General features: G+C 40.7%; 2 protein-coding genes across 2 annotated transcripts in view; one reads left to right on the forward strand and one right to left on the reverse strand.

Moving 5' to 3' along the window:
* The window catches only part of LOC133659137 (uncharacterized), a 50,376-nt gene that overhangs the window by 19,831 nt on the left and 5,333 nt on the right, over window positions 1-25,212 (reverse strand). The window contains exons 9-11 of the mRNA XM_062061872.1: window positions 24,778-24,943; window positions 24,525-24,628; window positions 24,345-24,440 (exon numbers count right to left, since the gene is read on the reverse strand). Coding sequence (XP_061917856.1) covers window positions 24,345-24,440; window positions 24,525-24,628; window positions 24,778-24,943 — 366 coding nt within the window. The remainder of the gene's footprint in view (window positions 1-24,344; window positions 24,441-24,524; window positions 24,629-24,777; window positions 24,944-25,212) is intronic.
* Window positions 996-10,277, forward strand: LOC133658448 (collagenase 3-like). The gene is made up of 11 exons (XM_062060506.1): window positions 996-1,192; window positions 1,263-1,373; window positions 1,453-1,580; window positions 1,644-1,792; window positions 1,861-1,986; window positions 2,650-2,811; window positions 5,390-5,573; window positions 5,652-5,779; window positions 8,602-8,767; window positions 9,911-10,014; window positions 10,098-10,277. Exons 1-11 carry the CDS (start codon window positions 1,082-1,084, stop codon window positions 10,199-10,201), a joined length of 1,473 nt encoding a protein of 490 aa, XP_061916490.1. The 5' UTR covers window positions 996-1,081; the 3' UTR covers window positions 10,202-10,277.

Here is a 25,212-nt window from a genome sequence, read left to right on the forward strand (position 1 = left end):
ACAAATCTGGGTTGCAGCTTCTGAAGCTGCCATGCAAGGTCGTGACTAGGATGACGGAAGCTGGAATCAAACCCGAAACACTCAAATTGCTGGCATGGCCGCTCTACCATCTGTACCACACCGCCCCAATCTTAATGCTAATAAGATCATCTGATGTGTTCATGTCGACGCCGTAAGATAAACACTGACATTTGTCGTTTATATACACTATTATTTAGAGCTGAAATGAACCATAAGGTCTCACCTGACCTGCTCAGTGGCCTAGTGGTTAGAGTGTCCGCCCTGAGATCGGTAGGTCGTGAGTTCAAACCCCGGCCGAGTCATACCAAAGACTATAACAGTGGCACCCATTATCTCCCTGCTTGGCACTCAGCATCAAGGGTTGGAATTTGGGGTTAAATCACCAAAAATTATTCCCAGGCGGTGCTCCCCTCACCTCCAAGAGGGTGAGGGTGATGGGTCAAATGCAGAGGATAATCTCACCACACCTAGTGTGTGTGTGACAATCATTGGTACTTTAACTTTATATTTTAACTTATGAGGGCATGACTTTCTGACTGTTGGACACTGTCGCCAAAAACCTGACTTTTTATGTAAAATCCGGTACAGTTGGTTTTTAAATCATATCGTTTGGTATATTATGGTTTTGTGTTTCATTTACAAACACTAAAGTAAAATACATTTCACCCAATATTGTCTGTTTATTTGCATGGTATCTGTGTAAAAATATACTAAACCACTCCTCCAAATGTCAGCTAGATTTGTCTAAAATACTCTGAACTGTGAATGCGGTGGAAACACAAACCACACCTTTAGTTCCAGAACTAAAGGTTCCATGAACTTAAAGTTCCTGAACTTCTGGTGGGAAAAGTCCTAATTGTGCAAATGTGCAAAAGAACAGTCTGAGACCCATGAACATGTCATGAATCATCACATCAAACAAAATGCGGCAAACCTGCCAACAATCCTTCCCCTGGTACAAATAGAGACACTCCCCCTATAACTTCAACTGGAACATTGCAGAGGACCGAGTGTATGCTCTGGGGGTCTTGTTTAGCGTAGTTTCAGACAGTCCAACAACATGCAGCTCTCTGCTTTGTGGACACTGCTGCTCGCTGGTGTTCTGGCGACGATTCAGGCTGCACCCACCGTCGCCCCAACTCCATCGGCGTACGAGCAAGGCATTGCAGAGGTAATAAAGTATTAACAGTAGCTTGAAATATCTGCAAAACATCCCTTCAGTAAATGTATTTGTGTATTAGGGGTATCTGTCACAGTTTTATGGCAATGTGGGGATCGGGAACACCTCATGCCTCTTCAGGGGCAACTTTAGCGAAGATCTGGAAGACATGCAGTCTTTCTTCGGACTGGAGGTAACCAGCGTGGATATGAGAAACATTCTGTGTTTTTAACACGTTTTAACCCTTGCTCCGAAATGCCATGGATTACCAGGTAAAGGGGGTCTTGAATCAAGAAACGTTGGCGGTTATGAAGGCGCCTAGATGTGGCGTGTCGGACATCGGCCGCTATGGACACTTTGCTGGGGAACCCAAGTGGAAGAAGAGGCTTATCACCTACAGGTTTCTTGTTTATTTCCTTATTGTGTTTTAACAAGAATGGTGTCAGTGTGATTTCCTTGACAGGATCACTCAGTACACTCCAGATCTAAACCAGAGACAAGTGGACGAGACCATCGCCCAAGCCTTCCAGCTCTACAGCGACGTCATCCCACTGGACTTCAAGCAGATCTCCAGCGACACTGCAGACATCATGATTGTCTTCAAGGGGGGACGTGAGTCCAGATGGAATAAAGGCTCTCCAAACCGTACCTCTGTTCTCATCATATCTGTTCCACTGCAGATCACGGGGACCTATATCCTTTTGACGGAGTCGGGAAAGTCGTAGCTCACGCCAACTCTCCGGGACGCAAGCTGGGAGGGGACATCCACTTTGACGACGATGAGCAATGGACTCTAGACCAAACAGGTAACTACAGACTCTAAGGTGCTGAGTCACTGTAAAGGGTTCATGAAAACCTTTAAACTATTAAGTTTCCAGAGAATATTCATATTTAAAACATTTTAGAACAATGTTCCTTAAATTAGCTTAAAATGGCAAAGCTTCGGAAAAAAACATGAAAAATGCAATTTTTATTAAAATTCACTAACACAATCCTATAAATTGGTATGGTAAAGTGAGAGTTTAATTCACACTACTGAATTGGCTTTTAATTTTTAATTATTATATTTGTCCACCAGATGCTGGTGTTTTTTTCATTCATAGCATGCAGCAAAATGTTATATATTTTTTGTTTTGCAGAAGGGGAGTTATGTAGGCATACTGGCCTTTAACAGGTACACAATTTAAACAAAATTATAATTAGTATGTACTTTTTTAGGGTATAATATTTTTATATAGTAACCCATTCAAAGTTAGAATAAGTATTAAGTATTTCACTGCAGTTTTAAGAAAGTTGCCATTTTTTGTTATCTAGGATGAGTAAGAATATGTTAAAAATCCTTAAGGTTTGTTTATTGTTTTCCAGCTTTATTGAGCCAGGGGACAGTGTGCATGAGAGAAATTAGCAATTGGAGAAATTTCTAAATAATCTCTTACAGGGAAATCACTTACTAGATTTTCCTGATTCAGGTGTTAATCTGCTGCTGGTGGCGGCCCACGAGTTGGGCCACGCTTTGGGTCTGGACCATTCCAGGGACAGAAGTGCACTGATGTTCCCTACTTATCAGTTTGTCAACACAAACGGCTACAAGCTGCCAGACGATGACATACGAGACATTCAAGCCCTCTATGGTGAGTTTCAATGTCTCACAATCAGTTCAATTTGGCTGATTAACGATTGGGCAAACAGTTTTTTCAGTCCATGGCAATTCTGCCCTAGAAACAAATGCCCCACCACATCCAGTAGATGCTCTGCTGAAAATCTTGTTATTGTTCTTTTTATATAATGCAATTGTTTTTATTTAATGCAGTGTGTATGTATGTATATATATATATATATATATATATATATATATATATATAATATATATATATATATATATATATATATATATATATATATATATATAATATATATATATATATATATATATATATACATATATGTACTGTATATATATATGCATAAATGTATGAACATATGTATACAGTATATGTATTGTACATACAGAATGTTTATACTCTATGTATTAATGTATGTATATTGTATATTCATATATATATCCACATCTGTGTGTGTGTGTGTGTGTGTGTGTGTGCGTGCGTGTATGTGTGTGTGTGTGTGTGTCTGTGTGTGCGTGTGTGAGTGTGTCTGTGTGTGTCTGTGTGTGTCTGTGTGTGTGTGTGTGTGTGTGTTTGTGTGTGTGTGTGTGTGTGTGTGTGTGTGTGTGTGTGTGTGTGTGTGTGTGTGTGTACAACTCTAAAGTATCTATTAAAAAAAAGCTAACATTCTCATGTTGGCATGCAAATAACAGCATGTTAACAGTTAGCATGTGTCAAGTACCAAGTTATATGATTCTAAGATGTATGGCTGCAAAATGTGCAAAAAAAATATCATGTGTAAAGTACCAAGTTTTATGACTCTGGGGTGTATGGCTGCAAAAGTAACATGCTAATTTTAGTGTGCTAACAATTAGCATGTCTCATGTAGCAAGTTATATTACTCTGAGGTGTAGCTAAAAAATTTAGCATGCTAACATTAGCATGTTAATATTACAAGAGCATTTAAAACAATTTTTTTCAAATAATGTAGTTTATTTGCTAGCTGTTTTAAATACAATACTGAAGTGTTTTTTGAACTGAAATTTGCCAGCAAGATGTGTTTATAAATGATGAATGTGATGTTTTGTGATTAATCACATGACTTTCAGTGTTAACTTTTAAGATGAAGTATACATTTTATAATCATGAAGGAATTTCCATAGGACCCGGCAAGCATGTGTAATGACCAGTATGAAGTACAGTGGCCATACAAATTCTAACTTTACATGTACTTAAAGGCCTACTGAAACCCACTACTACCGACCACGCAGTCTCATAGTTTGTATATCAATGATGAAATCTTAACATTGCAACACATGCCAATACGGCCGGGTTAACTTATAAAGTGCAATTTTAAATTTCCCGGCAAACTTCCGGCTGAAAACGTTTTGATATGATGACGTTTGCGCGTGACGTCAACAGTGGAAGCAGAAGTATTCGGAGCCCATTGAATCCAATACAAAAAGCTCTGTTTTCATTTCAAAATTCCACAGTATTCTGGACATCTGTGTTGGTGAATGTTTTGCAATTTGTTTAATGAACAATGGAGACTGCAAAGAAGAAAGCTGTAGGTGCGATCGGTGTATTAGCGGCGGACTACAGCCACACAACCAGGAGCACTTTGAGGATAGCAGACGCGCTAGCTGAACGACCTCACCTTGACTTCCTCCGTCTCCGGGCCGCCAACCGCATCGGTGATCGGGTGAAGTCCTTCGTCGTACCGTCGATTGCTGGAACGCAGGTGAGCATGGGTCATGATGAGCAGATGAGAGCTGCCGTAGGTGCAGAGCTAATGTTTTTAGCATAGCTCTGTCGAGGTTCCGTAGCTAAGTTAGCTTCAATGGCGTCGTTAGAAACAGCATTATTAAGCATCGCCAAGCTGGAAAGCATTAACCGTTTATTTACATGTCCAGAGTTTGGTAGTATTGTTGATCTTCTGTCTATTCTTCCAGTCAGGGACTTATTTGTTTTGTTTCTATATGCAGTAAAGCCCGATGCTATCACGTTAGCTCAGTAGCTAAAGAGCTTCATCGACGTATTGTCGTGGAGATAAAAGTCACTGTGAATGTCCATTTCGCGTTCTCGACTCTCATTTTCAAGAGGATATAGTATCCGAGGTGGTTTAAAATACAAATCTGTGATTCACAAAAGAAAAAGGAGAGAGTGTGGAATCCAATGAACCCTTGTACCTAAGTTACGGTCAGAGCGAAAAAAGATACGTTCTGCACTGCACGCTAGTCCTTCACTTTCACGTTCCTCATCCACAAATCTTTCATCCTCGGTCAAATTAATGGGGTAGTCGTCGCTTTCTCGGTCCGAATCTCTCTCGCTGCTGGTGTAAACAATAGGAAAATATGAGCAGTCCTTCCCCCGGTGTCGTCACACTACTTCCAGTAGGGGCAAGGCTTTTTTTTATCAGAGACCAAAAGTTGCGAACTTTATCGTCATTGTTCTGTACTAAATCCTTTCAGCAAAAATATGGCAATATCGCGAAATGATCAAGTATGACACATAGAATGGATCTGCTATCCCCATTTAAATATAAAAAATTCATTTCAGTAGGCCTTTAAATGCATACTTGTTCAATATCCCTCTCGCAATCCACCAGGTAGCCGTACAGCAGATCCAACAAAAGCCCCAATACCAAACTCGCCTGCTGAACCCGAACCAGAGGAACCAACAGAAGACCCAGCAAACATTCTTCCAAACCCTCGTGACCAGCAATGCAGCAAGGATCTGGCATTCGATGCTTCCACGTCCATCAGGGGAGACTTGTTCTTCTTTAAAAACGGGTACTTTTTCCACATTTTGTTCATACAACCACCATAAGCAGTTTTATTCTTATTTTGAATAACTTCACATCTCCCCAGATACTACTGGAGGTGGAATGCCGTGTCCGGGATACGTTTTGGTAAAGTGAGCACGAAATGGCCAGGGATCGACCTAGTTGATGCTGCGTATGAGGCACCAAACAAGAATGTGGTTCATCTCTTTGAAGGTAACACTCAGGGGCGTCACTAGCTTTTAAGGACAGGGGGGCTTAGCCCCCAGAAAATGCACAGGATGCGAGCGAACGTAGCGCACAAGCACAAAACTTCACTAACGGCTAACAAAGACTTAGAAATTATTCATTGTTATTATTATTATTTCAGTCGGTTTATTTTCAATCTGTGTTCAGTACAACAACAAACATGGGTTTGCACAGTGACATTTTGTTTACAGCATCAACAAGAAACAATTACTTGCATGATCCTTCAAGATACACTGAAACACAATGAAAGTCATGGCATTAGCCTCTATGTTATTCATTCACAACATAGAGGCTAATGCCACGACTTTAGCTCACAATACAATAATTGTTTGTTTCCAAATATTTTAAAGTTGCACAGATTACATTTTGGGCACATATGTGACTAAAATGGTTGTAAATTCAAGCCCTGGAAATATTACTTAATTACTTGAATTAAAGTAATATCTGGATTGGGATAATTTGGCTTGTATATAATATATTTATATATATATATATATTATGGCAAGGAAATTAAATATATATGGAAGTCTGAATAGAAATGAGAAACGTTTATATATACTGTAAATAAGAAAGACTTAGAGTCCGTCTGCTGATCTGAAAAAGAGCCATAGCTGTCAAAGAGCTGAGGGACCATCTTCAAAGTGCAATGCTGAAACAAATAATGCAAACAACAAAATGTAACTTCCAGGGCTTAAGATTAACGTATGTATATGTATATCAAATAAAACAAATGGCTTATCGATAAGCCATTTTTTATTTATTTATTTATTACAACGCCAAAATAGGCCTAACAACGCCAAGGGTTGTTATTCTATAGCATTTTGAGATTTGGAATGAAATGTAAAGTAGATTACAAATACAATCTATTATATAAATAAATTATATATATATATATATATATATATATATATATATATATATATATATATATATATATATATATATATATATATATATATATATATATATATATATATATATATATATATATATATATATATGTATATATATATGTCCTTACGTAACATCACCAGAATGATTGACAATTAGGAGGACTAATAGTCAACATGATCCACCCAGAAATAGATAAAACAAATGGTTTATCGATAAGCCATTTAAAAAAAAAAATGTTTTAATATTTATTTATATGTATCATTATTCTCCTACTCACCTTTCCAGTAGAGGCCTCTCCCCTCTCACTTTCTGTGCTTCTCTGCCCTGACTCCTACAGGTCAATAGGGGTTGTGGAGTGATTATTATTATTATCTACTGATGATAGTCATACGTGAATGAGCTCAGCTCCTGTTCTCCTCCATGTGTAAAGTGAGAAACACAGCTGATGCTCCAGAAGGAAGTAACCCCAAAGACAGCAAATGGTAAAAAATAGTGCACATTTAACTGTATAAATAACCAGGACCTTCATGATGCATTTCAGACTAACTAGCTAACTAAGTAGCAGCATTGTTTTAGAGCGGGAATGTAACTTTTTGTCAAACACAGACCTGGTGTAAAGTGGAGCTAATACATTTGACTACAAGCAGTGATGAATACTTACTTTCTTGAAAAAGTTTCTTATGTCCATTTTGCATCCGTTCACGTTCTTGTTCTGCAGTGCTGTGTGCTAATGTGCTTCGTACACCTGCAGGACCGCAAGCAAAGTCGCAGAGAAAATGCGGACTGGATTTTGAGTGATGTGTGCATTTTCTATATGAACAAGTCCAAGGACCGCAAGCAAGGTCGCAGAGAAAATGCGGACTGGATTTTGAGTGATGTGGGCATTTTCCAAATGAACAAGTGGAATGGATTGGACTAAAGGGGCTCTCTACCGTACGCTATGAAGTGAGGGGAAACTGAGTGAATAATGACAGGTTATATGATTATTTATTTAAACTCATATTCGGGCCACTTTATAATGAATATGTCGGCATGTATTTCTAAAAAAAAAAATTTTTTTTTTTTTTTAACACCAAATTATTTAGGGGGGCTTAAGAATATTTTAGGGGGGCTTGAGCCCCCCTAAAATAGGCATAACAACGCCAATGGTAACACTCATGGAGCTTTGGATAACTTTTAAATACAGTATCTCACATTTTAGCAACCATTTTGATGACAGTACATCGTCTCAGGGAACAATACTATAGGTAAACGTTTACATACAGTGGTCCCTTTGTAAACGATAACAATACTAACCAAAAACAGAAATTTCATTTTTATAAAAATATCAATCTAATCACTTTAGTATTGTTTTTGTACTTATACTGTACTAGGTATTGATAGTATCGACATTTTGATCGATCACCCCTAATTTCCGTTTAAGATTTAGCGGTTAGCTTTTTGTTTTGTCCTGCTCAGTGTGTGTATGTGTGTCGCATGCTTGGCCATTCCATTTCTGCTTGTCCTCCAATGATAATGTTACTTGGAAGACACTTAGTTTATTTTTCGCCATGGTGGTTAGGGTTAAAATCTTAGAGGTGACACCCTTAGTGCAGCGTGCGCTCTAATTCGAGCCGGTGTTCTGGCAAAACATTTGCATGTGTGTAACAAGGAATCCAGGAAATATAATTGAGCGTGCATCCCTTGCGAAGGAATCTTTCACATGACTACAATCTTTAACCACGTAAACACTGGGACCCAGATGCGGTAAAGATCGGCTGCGCTCGGCATCTCAACAGACGATCGCCGATCAGTAATTGGGATCGGGACATCTCTAATGTTACTGTCATGAAAATGTGAAAAATATACTTTGTTTCGTGACATACTGTACATCCGTTGACTGTTTCTCTCTCTAGGTAATCAGTACTGGGGCATTAAGGCCATTGAAAGGACTTTAATACCAGGTTATCCGAAGCCTCTCACCAGCCTGGGCTTGCCATCCTCTGTCAGTAAGATTGACGCAGCAGTCTACATAACACCTACTGGGAAAACATTGATTTTTGCAAACACGCAATATTGGAGGTAAGTGTTGAGTAGAGACAATCCCCACAAAGCTATTTTACCCGTGCTTTGATTTTCTTCCGCTTATCCGAAGTCGGGAGACATAGTTTTCCCAACGTGTCCTGGGTCTTCTCCGTGACCTCCTACTGGTCGGACGTGCCCTAAACACCTCCCTAGGGAGGCGTTCGGGTGGCATCCTGACCAGATGCCCGAACCACCTCATCTGGCTCCTCTCAATGTGGAGGAGCAGCGGCTCTACTTTGAGTTCCTCTCAAATGACAGAGCTTCTCACCCTAACTCTAAGGGAGAGCCCCGCCACCCTGCGGAGGAAGCTCATTTTGGCCGCTTGTACCCGTGATCTTGTCCTTTCGGTCATAACACAAAGCTCATGACCATAGGTGAGGATGGGAACGCAGATCGACCGGTAAATTGAGAGCTTTGCCTTCCGTCTCAGCTCCTTCTTCACCAGAATGGATCGGTACAGCGTCCACATTACTGAAGACGCCGCACCGATCCGCCTGTCGATCTCACGATCCACTCTTTCCTCACTCCTGAAAAAGACTCTGAGGTACTTGAACTCCTTCACATGGGGCAAGATCTCTTCCCCAACTCGGAGATGGCACTCCACCCTTGTCTGGGCGAGAACCATGGACTCGGACTTAGAGGTGCTGATTCTCATCTGAGTCGCTTCACACTCGGCTGCGAACCGATCCAGTGAGAGCTGAAGATCCTGGCCAGATGAAGCCATCAGCACCACATCATCTGCAGAATGCAGAGACCTAATCCTGCAGCCACCAAACCGGAACCTCCCAACGCCCTGACTGCGCCTAGAAATTCTGTCCATAAAAGTTATGAACAGAATCGGTGACAAAGGGCAGCCTTGGCGGAGTCCAACCCTCACTGGAAACGGGTCCGACTTACTGCCGGCAATGCGGACCAAGCTCTGACACTGATCATACAGGGAGCGGACTGCCACAATTAGACAGTCCGTTACCCCATACTCTCTGAGCACTCCCCACAAAAACCATAACTAGCTTTATTTGATTTGCTCTTAATGACATCAACCATCATTGTTGCTCAACAATTTAATTGTTTTGATGGGACGGTGCTGGCATGTTTAAAAGGCTTTATTAACGGTTTCTCTCTTTGTGTGCTTTGCCACAGCATTGATGAAGCTACAGACCAAATAGATCGCGGATATCCAAATTCCATTGCTCAGGACTTTCCTGGCGTGGGCTCCAAAATAGATGCTGTTTTCGAGAATTACGGTGAGCAATAATTTCTGTCATAGCTGTTTTGCTACCACCCCTTGCCATAAAGTTGCGTTGAAATGTTACTGTCTCTCTCTTAGGGTACCTTTATATCTCGGTCGGCCCAAAACTATTGGAATTCTACAAGCCCCTCCAGAGAGTGACGCGGATGCTGCTCAACTCAAACTGGCTTGATTGCTACTAAGAAGGCTGCAGGGTTGGTGCTTCATAAAGTGATGCATTTAATACATAAAAAGTAAATAAATCAGTTGTGAAAATGCCACTGTCAGTCTGAGAGTATAATTTTTTAAATATTTTGTTAGGATTCTGCATTTTTCTTTATTTTAACCATATCAGTTGGAGAAAAAAGCGAGTTATCACGAAAGTTTAAAATCCAAACACATCTCTTGTAAAATCCAGTATCCAACTTTTCTGAAAAGTTCCCAATTACAACATTCTAAATTGAAAAATTCCCAATTCTTTGCACACCAGAGATGTGTCAACATGTTATATTGATGATCCTGCACGCAACATATCCCTGTAATTTCCATTGTTGCAATGCACCTCAAGGACACCACAAAACATCAAGCACCACACCACTGAGATATTATGTAACAATGACAAATGTTGTTTTAAAGTTAAAGTTAAAATACCACTGATAGTCATACACTTACAAGGTGTGGTGAAATTACTCTCTGCATTTGACCCATCCCCTTGTTCCACCCCCTGGGAGGTGATGGGAGCATTTGGTGATTTAACCCCCAATTCCAACCCTTCATGCTGAGTGCCAAGCAGGGAGGTAATGGGTCCCATTTTTATAGTCTTTGGTATGACTCGGCCGGGGTTTGAACTCACAACCTACCGATCTCAGGGCAGACACTCTGACCACAAGGCTACTTTGTTGTTTTTTGCCCGGAAAAGGGTGGGACGTCATCTCCAGGTTGCGGATGAGATCGTACCCCAGGTGGAGGAGTTCAAGTATGTAAGGGACGCCTGTTAAAACTGTTTTGTAAATGTATTACTTTATTGTTATGTAATATATGACTCTTATTATGAAGGTTGGGCAAGTGGATATGCTTTTATTGTGTTAAGGAACTCACAAATGAAAACGGAAACGGAAACGAAAGAGTTTCTTCCAAGCTAAAAGTGAGTACATTATACTCCCAATAGACATTCCAGCGCTTTCAAGGTGAAACACAGAGTTTACTAACGAACATAAGGAAAAAGCACGAAGTGTACACATGGAAAAATATTAGGTGCTTTAAACATGACTATGGATAAAGAAAGAACACTTAAAAATATATGCATTCTCCACACTATCCTCACTAACGGTCATGAGCTTTGGGTTGTGTCCAAAAGGACAAGATCGCGGGTACAAGTGGCCGAAATGAGTTTCCTCCGTAGGGTGGCGTGGCTCTCTCTTAGAGATAGGGTGAGAAGCTCTGTCATTCCGGAAGGCTCGGACTAAAGCAGCTGCTCGTCCACATCGAGAGGAGCCAGATGAGGTGACTTGTGCATCTGGCAAGGATTCCCCTTTGGACGCTTCCCTGGGGAGATGTTTAGGGCACATATGACTGGTAGGAGGCCATGGGGAAGATTCAGGACAGGTTGGCGAGACAGTGTCTCCCAGCTGGCCTGGGAATGCCTTGGCATCCCCCGACAGGAGCTGGACGAAGAAGCTGGGTGGAAGTCTGGGCTTTTCTGCTCAAGCTACTGCCCCCGTGATCATATATATATATATATATATATATATATATATATATATATATATATATATATATATATATATATATATATATATATATATATATATATATATATATATATATATGAAATATATATGAAATACTCGAGTTGGTGAATTCTAGCTGTAAATATACTCCTCCCCTCTTAACCACGCCCCCTCCCCCCCAAAAAAAGAACAATAGTGTCACAGTGGCTTACACTTGCATCGCATCTCATAAGCTTGACAACACACTGTGTCCAATATTTTCACAAAGATAAAATAAGTCATATTTTTAGTTCATTTAATAGTTAAAACAAATTTGCATTATTGCAATCAGTTGATAAAACATTGTCCTTTACAATTATAAAAGCTTTTTACAAAAATTTACTACTCTGCTTGCATGTCAGCAAACTGGGGTAGATCCTGCTGAAATCCTATGTATTGAATGAATAGAGAATCGTTTTGAATCGGGAAAAAAATCATTTTTGAATCGAGAACCGTGTTGAATTGAAAAAAAATCGATTTTGAATCAAATCGTGACCCCAAGAATCGATATTGAATCGAATCGTGGGACACCCAAAGATTCACAGCCCTAATATGCATATATTAATAAATATACAAATACAAAAACAAATGTGACGTACAAATAAATCAAGAATTTGTATAAATAAACGTGTAGTTGTAAATATATTTTTGAGATTTTAATATAAATATGCTTGATTTTGTATTTAATTTGTATTGAATTTGCATATGTGGATCGCTTTTTTGCTTTCGTGTCGATGAGACATTCCTACCACAAACCAGATGCACAAACAAATGTGGAGTTACACACTCCCCTGAACAACCAGCAGAGGGCACTGCAGCCAGAGCAGTCTGGGTCACAGACATGGTTAGACACTGGCAAGCCAATCAGAGGCACACTAGGGAGGGTCATATTACATCATGACTTTTGGGATTATTTGACACACATTGCACTGATAAAAAATCAGTATCTACATCGGGACAAGGTCATTAAACGGCATTGATACAATAAAATAAGCAGCTAGCATGGTCTTTCAGATTAACTGGATAAATTAGCATTAGCTAATACAACGCCAACATTAGCCAGCTCAGGCCCATTGTGCGTTCTCTCTGTAAAGACGTGGATTGTTTTTGTGCAGAGAACTCCGGGTATTTTGCATATAATGCATATAATGCTCTGTGACCCAGACCGCTCTGGCTGCAGTGCCCTCTGCTGGTTGTTCAGGGCAGTGTGTAACTCCACATTTATTTGTGCATCTGGTTTGTGGTAGGAATGCAAAAGCAAAAAAGCGATCCACATATGCAAATTCAATACAAATACAAATACAAAATCAAGCATATTTATATTCAAATCTCAAAAATATATTTACAAACACATGTTTATTTATAGAAATTATTGATTTATTTATATGTCACATTTTTATATTTACAAATTTTATTTATATATATTTTCAAATCTCAAAAATATATTTACAAATACGTGTTTATTCATACAAATGATTTATTTATTTGTATATCACATTCATATTTGTATTTGTATATTTATTAATATATGCATATGTATTAACATCATATTGATGTATAAAAGTTGATGTGAGACAATTCTACTTCCATATAAAACAGTCTTTGAGCCCTGACTGGAGGGCGAGGCAGGCATAAATAGAAGCCTGATTGGCAACCACGACCAGGTGTGGCCAGGCTGCCAATCAGCGGCAGGTGACAGGGAAAAAGCGCTCAGGGAGACATACAGGAAATGGAACTAAAATAAGAGCACTGCCCAGAAAATAAACACAAAACTAAGGAAACAACAAATCAAGTGACACCTGACGGGACACGTCATCACAGTCAGTTTGATTAATTCATGCTAAATCATTCACGTTTAAAAGAAAAAAAACATTTTGGTACAAAATATAAATTCAGACTACCTAACTTGCTGACACAATAGTTCCATGCAGTTTTGTGTTAAAAATGTTGCGTTCAGGTAACTTTGTAGCAATGGTCGTGTTCCCAGGATGTAGAAGGACAGGAAGTGGCAAAAGCAGCATGCAGGTAAGAGTCTCCATCCATCCATCCATCTTCAACCGCTTATCCGGAATCGGGTCGCGGGGACAGCAGCTCCAGCAAAGACCCCCAGACTTCCCTCTCCAGAGCAACATTTGCGACTTCCTCCTGGGGAATCCCGAAGCGTTCCCAGGCCAGAGAGGAGATGTAATCCCCCCATCTGGTCCTTGGTCTGCCGCGGGGCCTCCTCCCAGTGGGACGTGCAACGAGGACCTCCCTAGGGAGACGCTCGTGAGGCATCCGCACGAGATGCCCGAACCACCTAAGCTGGCTCCTTTCCAAGCGAAGGAGCAGCGGCTCTACTCCGAGTCTCTCTCGGGTGACTGAACTTCTCACCCTATCTCTAAGGGAGATGCCAGCCACCCTTCTGAGGAAACTCATTTCGGCCGCTTCTATCCGCGATCTTATTCTTTCGGTCATTACCCACACTTCATGACCATAGGTGAGAGTAGGAATGTAGATAGCTCGGTAGACCGAGAGCTTTGCCTTCTGGCTCAGCTCCCGTTTCGTCACAACAGTGCGGCAGAGAGACTGCAATACTGCCCCAGCTGCTCCGATTCTCCGGCTGATTTCCTTCTCCATCTTTCCCTCACTCGTGAACAAGACCCCGAGATACTTAAACTCCTCCACCTGGGACAGAGTCCTGTCCCCTACCCGGACTGTACAAACCATCGGTTTCCTGCTGAGAACCATGGCCTCAGATTTGGAGATGCTGATCCTCATTCCAGCCGCTGAACACTCGGCTGCGAACCGATCCAGTGAGAGCTGAAGGTCACGAACCGAAGGTGCCATCAGGACCACATCATCTGCAAACAGCAGTGACGCAACCCTTAGCCCCCCGAGACGTATACCCTCTCCGCCATGGCCACGACTCCGCCTGCAGGTAAGAGTCTTTTCATTCCAAATACAAGGCAAAAATACAAAACGGGACGTGCCACTTGGAGGCGCACGGGAAGCCAGAGGTAAAACTTAGCTTAGCATAATAAAGAAAGACTTACACGTGAGTTGTAGCTTAAGGCCAACCAGGACATAACAGTAGCATATCGTGCATCAACAACATAACAGTCGTGGGTAGCGAACATACAAATCAAAACGTTAGCATATATGTGTTTGCAAAATAAATTATTGTGTGATCAAAATCTGCTTTTGCGACCTCACAATTATGGCATAAATATAACTCCAGACCTACTGTAAATCGTATAAATAATTTATTAAAGACACGCTGAAGTTTTTGCTTTAGCTCTGCCTCTTACAGACAAGGATCAATAACAGAGCTAAGGCGCAATACAGTCATCTGTGTGTAGGACCTGGTATTGCAGGCTTATTTTTATTTCATAAATTGAGACTGTCAGTAAGTTAAGTAGTCGGAACGTACTTATATTTTTACAAAAATGCTTTTTATTTAGGACATGTGAATGGGTTTAGCATGAATGAATCAAACTGAGACTCAGATGTTCATTTCTAAATACACTTCAGAGAGTATGACCTGTTGTCTTCAGAAACATTGAGAAATTAGGAATTTAGATAAAACTCTTGAAATTATTTTAAAAGTGTTCATTTTTATGCACATGTGTGATTGTTACATCATTGGCGTTGTTAGGCCTATTTTAGGGGGGCTCAAGCCCCCCTAAAATATTCTTAAGCCCCCCCTAAATAATTTGGTGTTAAAAAAAAAAAGAATTTTATTTTTTATTTTTTACAAATACATGCCGACATATTCATTATAAAGTGACCCGAATATGAGTTTAAATAAATAATCATATAACCTGTCATTATTCACTCAGTTTCCCCTCACTTCATAGCGTAAGGCAGACCTGGGCATTCTGCGGCCCGCGGGCCGCATCCGGCCCTTGTGCATCCCTGTCCGGCCCGCGTGAGGCCAATCATAAATTACAAAATACATTTTAAAAAGTATCTATGTCGAGTGTGCAATACAACGGTGCTGCTTTTGTTTTGAAAAGCGTTATTTGTATTACTTCCGTGTGGACGTATGCGCGTGTGCGCAATCACAAATTACAAAATAAAGTTTAAAAAACATCAATGTCGTGCACGCAATACAACTGTGCTGCTTTTATTTTGAAATGTGTTATTTATTGGCGTATGTCCGGGTGTAACCTGTGAGGGAAGGTGCACAGCGACAAGTGATGAGACGCTAAAAAGAGAAAAGTTGATGACGAATGCTGTGTTTTCAACAAGACATGGACTGCCAAGTAAAGGTAAAGCCGTGTGCTTAATTTGTGGTACACATGTTGCTGTGTTTAAAGAATATCATTTGAATCGCCACTACATGACGAAGCACGAGGGAAAATACCGGAATGTGTCTGATGAAGAGCGCACAAGGGAGGCTGATGCGTTGATGGTAAAACTGCAAACCCAACAAGGACTTTTTGCCAAATTTCACACCCCCAGAGATGCAGCCGTCAGGACAAGTTTCGTCATTTCTCACAAAAGCGCCAGAAAAAGTAAGGCGTTTTCTGACGGAGAGTTTATTAAGGAGTGCTTATTGGACTCTGTTGCGCTGATATGCCTGGAGACATGGACTGTTTTTCGCTGGCTTTAATTGGATGAGAGCTGCAATGTACGTGACACCGCCCAGCTGCTCATCTTCTTACGTGGGATAACTACAGACTTTCAAATCACGGAGGAGCTGGCAGCCATGCAGTCAATTAAGGAGACAACCACAGGTAATGACTTGTTCACATAGGTAAATGTGTGTTTGGACATGTTAGGACTGAAATGGGACAAGCTGGCAGTGTGACAATCCAATCCAATCCACTTGATTTATATAGCACATTTAAACAACAAAATGTTTCCAAAGTGCTGCACAACAATATTAAAAACAATATTCAAACATTATCCTTAGCTCCACCAATGACTGAATAAAAAGAAAAAATAATTACATATAAAACCAATATAAAAAACAATATAAAATAAATATGATTAAAAACTATTTTTAACAACATATGGTTGTCCAAATCTGACGGGGAAAAATGTTGGATAATAGAGGATAAAGTGACAGCAATTAACCCTGTGCAGAAATTGACATTTTTGCATTGTATAATAAATAATAAATGGCGGCGCATTGAAATGCAGCAGCTTGAAGACGCTCTTGGGAGTGTAGAGCGATTTGGCAAAAAACACCCGTCATTTCTGTCAATTTCATGGCTGGCTCAAAGCGTGAACACTCTGTGATCACATACGACCGACAGACAATTCTGGATGTGGATGGATCGGGTCGTTATAGACTGAAAGATGCATGTACGGTGGACCTCCTCGCTAGCATGGGAATACTTTGCGGGCTACATCGAGCGGCCTTTGTAGCAGCGGAGTCAAGTATTAGCGGGGACCGCCAATGGAGGCGACGTAAGCGGTGTGAGCGGAAGCAGAAGCGGGGATGCCGAGCGGGGCTAACAACAAAGGGAAAAGCTAACCAAAGAAGCGTGGAGTGTCCGGGTAAGAAGTCATTTAAACTAGAACTAGCCGGCGCCAGGCTGGACAATCCCTGCACACATAGCAATTCTCTTAGAATAAAACACAACTCACATAATGTTTTTTCTTTTGTGACGGTGTCAGAGGCAGACATACATTGTACTGAGGTGGCTAACTATGATGCGTTCAGTTTATCGCAGCATCAAGCAAACAATCTGAAAATTCCCGTCATATCAATTCCTAGATATGGTCGAAACTATTTAAAGTGCACTACGCATAATAAACGCAATATTATTAATATTGCTACTTCGGATAATTTCAACAAACAATCCTCAAAACAGCCCACTACCTATAATATGGGCTTTTTAAACATAAGATCATTATCTTCCAAAACGTTATTAGTTAATGAGGTCATTAGAGACAACAAACTTGACGTCGTTGGTCTCGCCGAGACCTGGCTCAAACCAGACGATTTTTTTGCGCTAAATGAGGCATCTCCTCCTAACTATACCAATGCACATGTTGCCCGTCCTCTTAAAAGGGGAGGGGGTGCCGCACTAATATACAATGAAAACTATAATTTTACACCTAACCTAAATAATAAATATAACTCGTTTGAGGTGCTCACTATGAGGTTTGTCACACCGCTGCCTCTCCACCTGGCTGTTATCAACCGCCCCCCTGGGCCCTATTCGGACTTCATCAGTGAATTCTCAGAGTTTGTTGCTGATCTAGTGACGCACGCCGACAGTATAATCATAATGGGGGACTTTAATATCCATATGAATACCCCATCGGACCCTCCATGCGTGGCGCTCCAGACTATAATTGATAGCTGTGGTCTTACAGAAATAATAAATGAACCCACGCATCGCAACGGTAATACGATAGATCTAGTGCTTGTCAGGGGTGTCACCACCTCTAAAGTTACGATACTCCCGTACACTAAAGTAATGTCCGATCATTACCTTATAAAATTCGAAGTTCTGACTCATTGTCAACAAACTAATAATAATAATAATAACTACTATAGCAGCCGCAACATTAATGCTGCCACAACGACGACTCTTACTGACCTACTGCCTTCGGTAATGGCACCATTCCCAAATTATGTGGGCTCTATTGATAACCTCACTAACAACTTTAACGACGCCCTGCGCGACACCATTGATAGTGTAGCACCGCTAAAGCTAAAAAGGGCCCCTAAAAGGCCTACCCCATGGTTTACAGAAGAAACTAAAGCCCAGAAATTATCATGTAGAAAGCTGGAACGCAAATGGCGTGCGACTAAACTTGAGGTTTTCCATCAAGCATGGTGTGATAGTTTAATAACTTATAAACGCATACTTACCTCAGCTAAAGCTAAATATTACTCAAATCTCATCCACCTCAACAAAAATGATCCTAAATTTTTGTTTAGTACAGTAGCATCGCTAACCCAACAAGAGACTCCTCCCAGTAGCTCCACCCACTCAGCAGATGACTTTATGAATTTCTTTAATAAGAAACTTGAAGTCATTAGAAAAGAGATTAAAGACAATGCATCTCAGCTACAACTGGGTTCTATTAACACAGATACGACTGTATATACGACGGACACTGCCCTCCAAAATAGTTTCTCTCTCTTTGATGAAATAACATTGGAGGAATTGTTAAAACGTGTAAATGGGACAAAACAAACAACATGTTTACTTGACCCAATTCCTGGGAAACTTATCAAGGAGCTTTTTGTATTATTAGGTCCATCAGTGTTAAATATTATAAACTTATCACTTTCCTGTGGCACTGTTCCCCTGGCATTCAAAAAAGCGGTTATTCATCCTCTACTCAAAAGACCTAACCTCGATCCTGACCTCATGGTAAACTACCGGCCGGTGTCCCACCTTCCGTTTATCTCGAAAATCCTCGAAAAAATTGTCGCACAGCAGCTAAATGAACACTTAGCGTCTAACAATCTCTGTGAACCTTTTCAATCCGGTTTCAGGGCAAATCACTCTACGGAGACAGCCCTCGCAAAAATTACTAATGATCTATTGCTAACGATGGATTCTGATGCGTCATCGATGTTGCTGCTTCTTGATCTTAGCGCCGCTTTCGATACTGTTGATCATAATATTTTATTAGAGCGTATCAAAACACGTATTGGGATGTCAGACTTAGCCTTGTCTTGGTTTAACTCTTATCTTACTGACAGGATGCAGTGTGTCTCCCATAACAATGTGACCTCGGACTATGTTAAGGTAACGTGCGGAGTTCCCCAGGGTTCGGTTCTTGGCCCTGCACTCTTTAGTATTTACATGCTGCCGCTAGGTGACATCATACGCAAATACGGTGTTAGCTTTCACTGTTATGCTGATGACACTCAACTCTACATGCCCCTAAAGCTGACCAACACGCCGGATTGTAGTCAGCTGGAGGCGTGTCTTAATGAAATTAAACAATGGATGTCCGCTAACTTTTTGCAACTCAACGCTAAGAAAACGGAAATGCTGATTATCGGTCCTGCTCAACACCGATATCTGTTTAATAATACCACCTTAACATTTGACAACCAAACAATTAAACAAGGCGACTCGGTAAAGAATCTGGGTATTATCTTCGACCCAACTCTCTCGTTTGAGTCACACATTAAGAGTGTTACTAAAACGGCCTTCTTTCATCTCCGTAATATCGCTAAAATTCGTTCCATTTTGTCCACAAGCGATGCTGAGATCATTATCCATGCGTTCGTTACATCTCGTCTCGATTACTGTAACGTTTTATTTTCGGGCCTCCCTATGTCTAGCATTAAAAGATTACAGATGGTACAAAATGCGGCTGCTAGACTTTTGACAAAAACAAGAAAGTTTGATCATATTACGCCTATACTGGCTCACTTGCACTGGCTTCCTGTGCACCTAAGATGCGACTTTAAGGTTTTACTACTTACGTATAAAATACTACACGGTCAAGCTCCTGCCTATCTTGCCGATTGTATTGTACCATATGTCCCGGCAAGAAATATGCGTTCAAAGAACTCCGGCTTATTAGTGATTCCCAGAGCCCAAAAAAAGTCTGCGGGCTATAGAGTGTTTTCTATTCGGGTTCCAATACTATGGAATGCCCTCCCGGTAAAAGTTAGAGATGCTACCTCAGTAGAAGCATTTAAGTCTCATCTTAAAACTAATTTGTATACTCTAGCCTTTAAATAGACTCCCTTTTTAGACCAGTTGATCTGCCGTTTCTTTTCTTTTCTTTTCTACTCTGCTCCCAACCCGGGGTGGACCGCTAGCCTGTCCATCGGATGGGGACATCTCTACGCTGCTGACCCGTCTCCGCTCGGGATGGTTCCTGCTGGCCCCACTATGGACTGGACTTTCGCTGATGTGTTGGACTTTCACAATATTATGTCAGACCCACTCGACATCCATTGCTTTCGGTCTCCCCTAGAGGGGTGGGGGGGTTTACCCACATATGCGGTCCTCTCCAAGGTTTCTCATAGTCATTCACATTGACGTCCCACTGGGGTGAGTTTTCCTTGCCCGTATGTGGGCTCTGTACTGAGGATGTCGTTGTGGCTTGTACAGCCCTTTGAGACACTTGTGATTTAGGGCTATATAAATAAACATTGATTGATTGATTGATTGGAAAGGGAAATCAGCCGATACTGTTGATCATAATATTTTATTAGAGCGTATCAAAACACGTATTGGGATGTCAGACTTAGCCTTGTCTTGGTTTAACTCTTATCTTACTGACAGGATGCAGTGCGTCTCCCATAACAATGTGACCTCGGACTATGTCAAGGTAACGTGCGGAGTTCCCCAGGGTTCGGTTCTTGGCCCTGCACTCTTTAGTATTTACATGCTGCCGCTGGGTGACATCATACGCAAGTACGGTGTTAGCTTTCACTGTTATGCTGATGACACTCAACTCTACATGCCCCTAAAGCTGACCAACACGCCGGACTGTAGTCAGCTGGAGGCGTGTCTTAATGAAATTAAACAATGGATGTCCGCTAACTTTTTGCAACTCAACGCTAAGAAAACGGAAATGCTGATTATCGGTCCTGCTAGACACCAACATCTATTTAATAATACCACCTTAACATTTGACAACCAAACAATTAAACAAGGAGACTCGGTAAAGAATCTGGGTATTATCTTCGACCCAACTCTCTCGTTTGAGTCACACATTAAGAGTGTTACTAAAACGGCCTTCTTTCATCTCCGTAATATCGCTAAAATTCGTTCCATCTTGTCCACTAGCGACGCTGAGATCATTATTCATGCGTTCGTTACGTCTCGTCTCGATTACTGTAACGTATTATTTTCGGGCCTCCCCATGTCTAGCATTAAAAGATTACAGATGGTACAAAATGCAGCTGCAAGGCTTTTGACAAAAACAAGAAAGTTTGATCATATTACGCCTATACTGGCTCACTTGCACTGGCTTCCTGTGCACTTAAGATGCGACTTTAAGGTTTTACTACTTACGTATAAAATACTACACGGTTTAGCTCCAGCCTATCTCGCCGATTGTATTGTACCATATGTCCCGACAAGAAATCTGCGTTCAAAGAACTCCGGCTTATTAGTGATTCCCAGAGCCAAAAAAAAGTCTGCGGGCTATAGAGCGTTTTCTATTCGGGCTCCAGTACTCTGGAATGCCCTCCCGGTAACAGTTAGAGATGCTACCTCAGTAGAAGCATTTAAGTCCCATCTTAAAACTCATTTGTATAACCTAGCCTTTAAATAGACCCCCCCTTTTTTAGACCAGTTGATCTGCCGTTTCTTTTTCTTCTCTCCTCTTCTCCCCTGTCCCTTGCGAGGGGGAGTTGCATAGGTCCGGTGGCCATGGATGAAGTGCTGGCTGTCCAGAGCCGGGACCCCGGGTGGACCACTAGCCTGTGCATCGGTTGGGGACATCTCTGCGCTGCTGACCCGTCTCCGCTCGGGATGGTTTCCTGTTGGCCCCGCTGTGGACTGGACTCCCGCTGATGTGTTGGATCCACTGTGGACTGGACTTTCACAATCCGTTGCTTTCGGTCTCCCCTAGAGGGGGGGGGGGGGGTTACCCACATATGCGGTCCTCTCCAAGGTTTCTCATAGTCATTCACCGACGTCCCACTGGGGTGAGTTTTTCCTTGCCCGTATGTGGGCTCTGTACCGAGGATGTCGTTGTGGCTTGTACAGCCCTTTGAGACACTTGTGATTTAGGGCTATATAAATAAACATTGATTTATTGATTGATTGATTGATTGATTGATTGCTCTGATTAGGGGGTACTTGAATTAAAACAATTTTCACAGGGGGTACATCACTGAAAAAAGGTTGAGAACCACTGCTCTAGTATACCTTTAAGTCTTTCATATATATATATATGTATATCCATCCACCCATTTTCTACCGCTTATTCCCTTCGGGGTCGTGGGGGGCGCTGGAGCCTATCTCAGCTACAATCGGGCGGAAGGCGGGGTACACCCTGGACAAGTCGCCACCTCATCGCAGGGCCAACACAGATAGACAGACAACATTCACACTCACATTCACACACTAGGGCCAATTTAGTGTTGCCAATCAACCTATCCCCAGGTGCATGTCTTTGGAGGTGGGAGGAAGCTGGAGTACCCGGAGGGAACCCACGCAGTCACGGGGAGAATATATATATATATATACTGTATATATATATATATATATATATATATATATATATATATATATATATATATATATATATATATATATATATATATATATATATATATATATATATATATATATATATATATATATTTGAAAGACTTAATATGTATATATATATATATATATATATATATATATATATATATATATATATATATATATATATATATATATATATATATATATATGTATATAAGAATAACCCAGACACCATCTTTGTAGTCATTTTTCTCCTGCGTGGACTTCCGTCTTCCTTTACAATGAGTGAAGCTGCTCGAAACCTTGTGTTTGCAATTGTAAATAATTTAGTTTTTAAGTTTTGTGTTTCTTGTAGAATCTATTTAAAGTAATATACATTAGCCTATTGTTAAAATAATGAAAAAAACATCATTAAATATATTTGTTTTATTGTGTTGTTACATTAATCGCTGTTGTATTATTATAGGATGGCTTGTTAAACATTTCATAGGATTTTCAGAGGGAGGAAAAACCAAGACATTTAATATAAAATGTAAAATGAATAAATACATAAAAAGAAAATGAAAAAAAATGGTTAAAAGCCATCATCCCGGGGAGCATTTAATTTCGTCCCGTGCATTTTTTTTACCGTCCCCGGGACGACAGGACTACGTTAATCTCAAACCCTGGAAGTTACATTTTATTGTTTGCATTATTGGTTTCAGCATTGCACTTTGAAGATGGTCCCTCAGCTCTTTGACAGCTTTGGCTCTTTTTGAGATCAGCAGACGGACTCTAAGTCTTTCTTATTTACAGTATATATAAACATTTCTCATTTCTATTCAGACTTCCATATATATTTAATTTCCTTAACGGCTTGCCATAATATATATATATATATATATATATAAATATATTATATATAAGCCAAATTATCCCGATCCAGATATTACTTTAATTCAAGTAATTAAGTAATATTTCCAGGGCTTGAATTTACAACCATTTTAGTCACATATGTGCCCAAAATGTAATCTGTGCAATTTAGTGACGCCCCTGTGTTACATTATATCTCAGTGGTGTGGTGCTTGACGTGCAGTGAAACACTGGAGATTACAGGGACTTGATGCTTGCAGGAGCATAAATAGAACATGTTGACTGACATCTGTGGTGTGCAAATAATTGGTCATTTAGAATGTTACATTTCGGGACTTTTTTAGAAAAGTGAGGCACTCAATGCTGGAAGAGATGTGTTTCAACTCTGGGGAAAAAGTGATGACTCGCTTTTTTCTCTAGACTAGTGTGGTTAAAACCAACCAAAAATGCAGAACCCTAGCAAAGTATGAATACATTCATGCTTGGGGTATAATTTAATCTCAGACTGACAGTGACATTTGCACAAGTGAATTTACTTGAATATTCATCAAAAGTATCATTCTATGAAGTGCTAAACCTGCAACCTTCTTAGTAGCAATCAAGCCAGCCGTAGTTGAGCAGCACCCGCGTCACTCTCCTGAAGGGCAGGTAGTATTCCATCTGTTTTGGGCCGACTGAGAAATAAAGGTACCCTAAGAGAGAGACGGTAACATTTCAGTGCAATTTCAGGGCTGAGGTATGGCAGCCAAACAGCTACGACAGACTTTATTTCTCACCGTAATTCTCGAAAACCGCATCCACTTTGGAGCCCACGCGATGAAAGTCTCGAGCAATTGATCGTGGATATCCGGGATCCATTTGGTTCCTGGCTTCATCATAGCTGTGGCAAAGCACACAAAGAGGGAAAATGTTGATGTCATTAAGAGCTTGGACAAAGCAAATCAAATAAATCTGGTTATGGTCGCATCCATTTGAAATCAAAGCATGGGTAAAATAGCCTTGTGGGGATTGTCTCTACTTAACACTCACCTCCAATATTGCCTGTTTGCAAAAATCAATGTTTTCCCAGTAGTTCTCACGTAGACTGCTGCGTCCACCTTGCTGACAGAAGACGGCAAGCCCAGGTTGGTGAGAGGCTTCGGATAACCTGCTATTAAAGTCTTTGCAAAGGCCCTAATGCCCCAGTACTGATTACCTAGAGAGAGAAACAGTCAACGGATGTACAGTATGTCACAAAACAAAGTATATTTTTCACATTTTTATGACAGTGATATTAGAGATATCCCGATCCTAATCATGGGATGTGGGGGTATCTGCCTTTTTTAACTGATCGGCGAATAAGAAACAGTTAAGATTAATTCCCATTACATTTATTAAATTAATAGAAAAGTGTGCAAAACTGGAACATAAGTGAGGAGACATAAAGGAGCTGGTTAGATCTCTCTGTGAGGGGGCTCTCTGCAG

The sequence above is a fragment of the Entelurus aequoreus genome, linkage group LG10 (genome assembly GCF_033978785.1).
Source record: "Entelurus aequoreus isolate RoL-2023_Sb linkage group LG10, RoL_Eaeq_v1.1, whole genome shotgun sequence".
In the NCBI taxonomy this organism is placed as follows: domain Eukaryota; kingdom Metazoa; phylum Chordata; class Actinopteri; order Syngnathiformes; family Syngnathidae; genus Entelurus; species Entelurus aequoreus.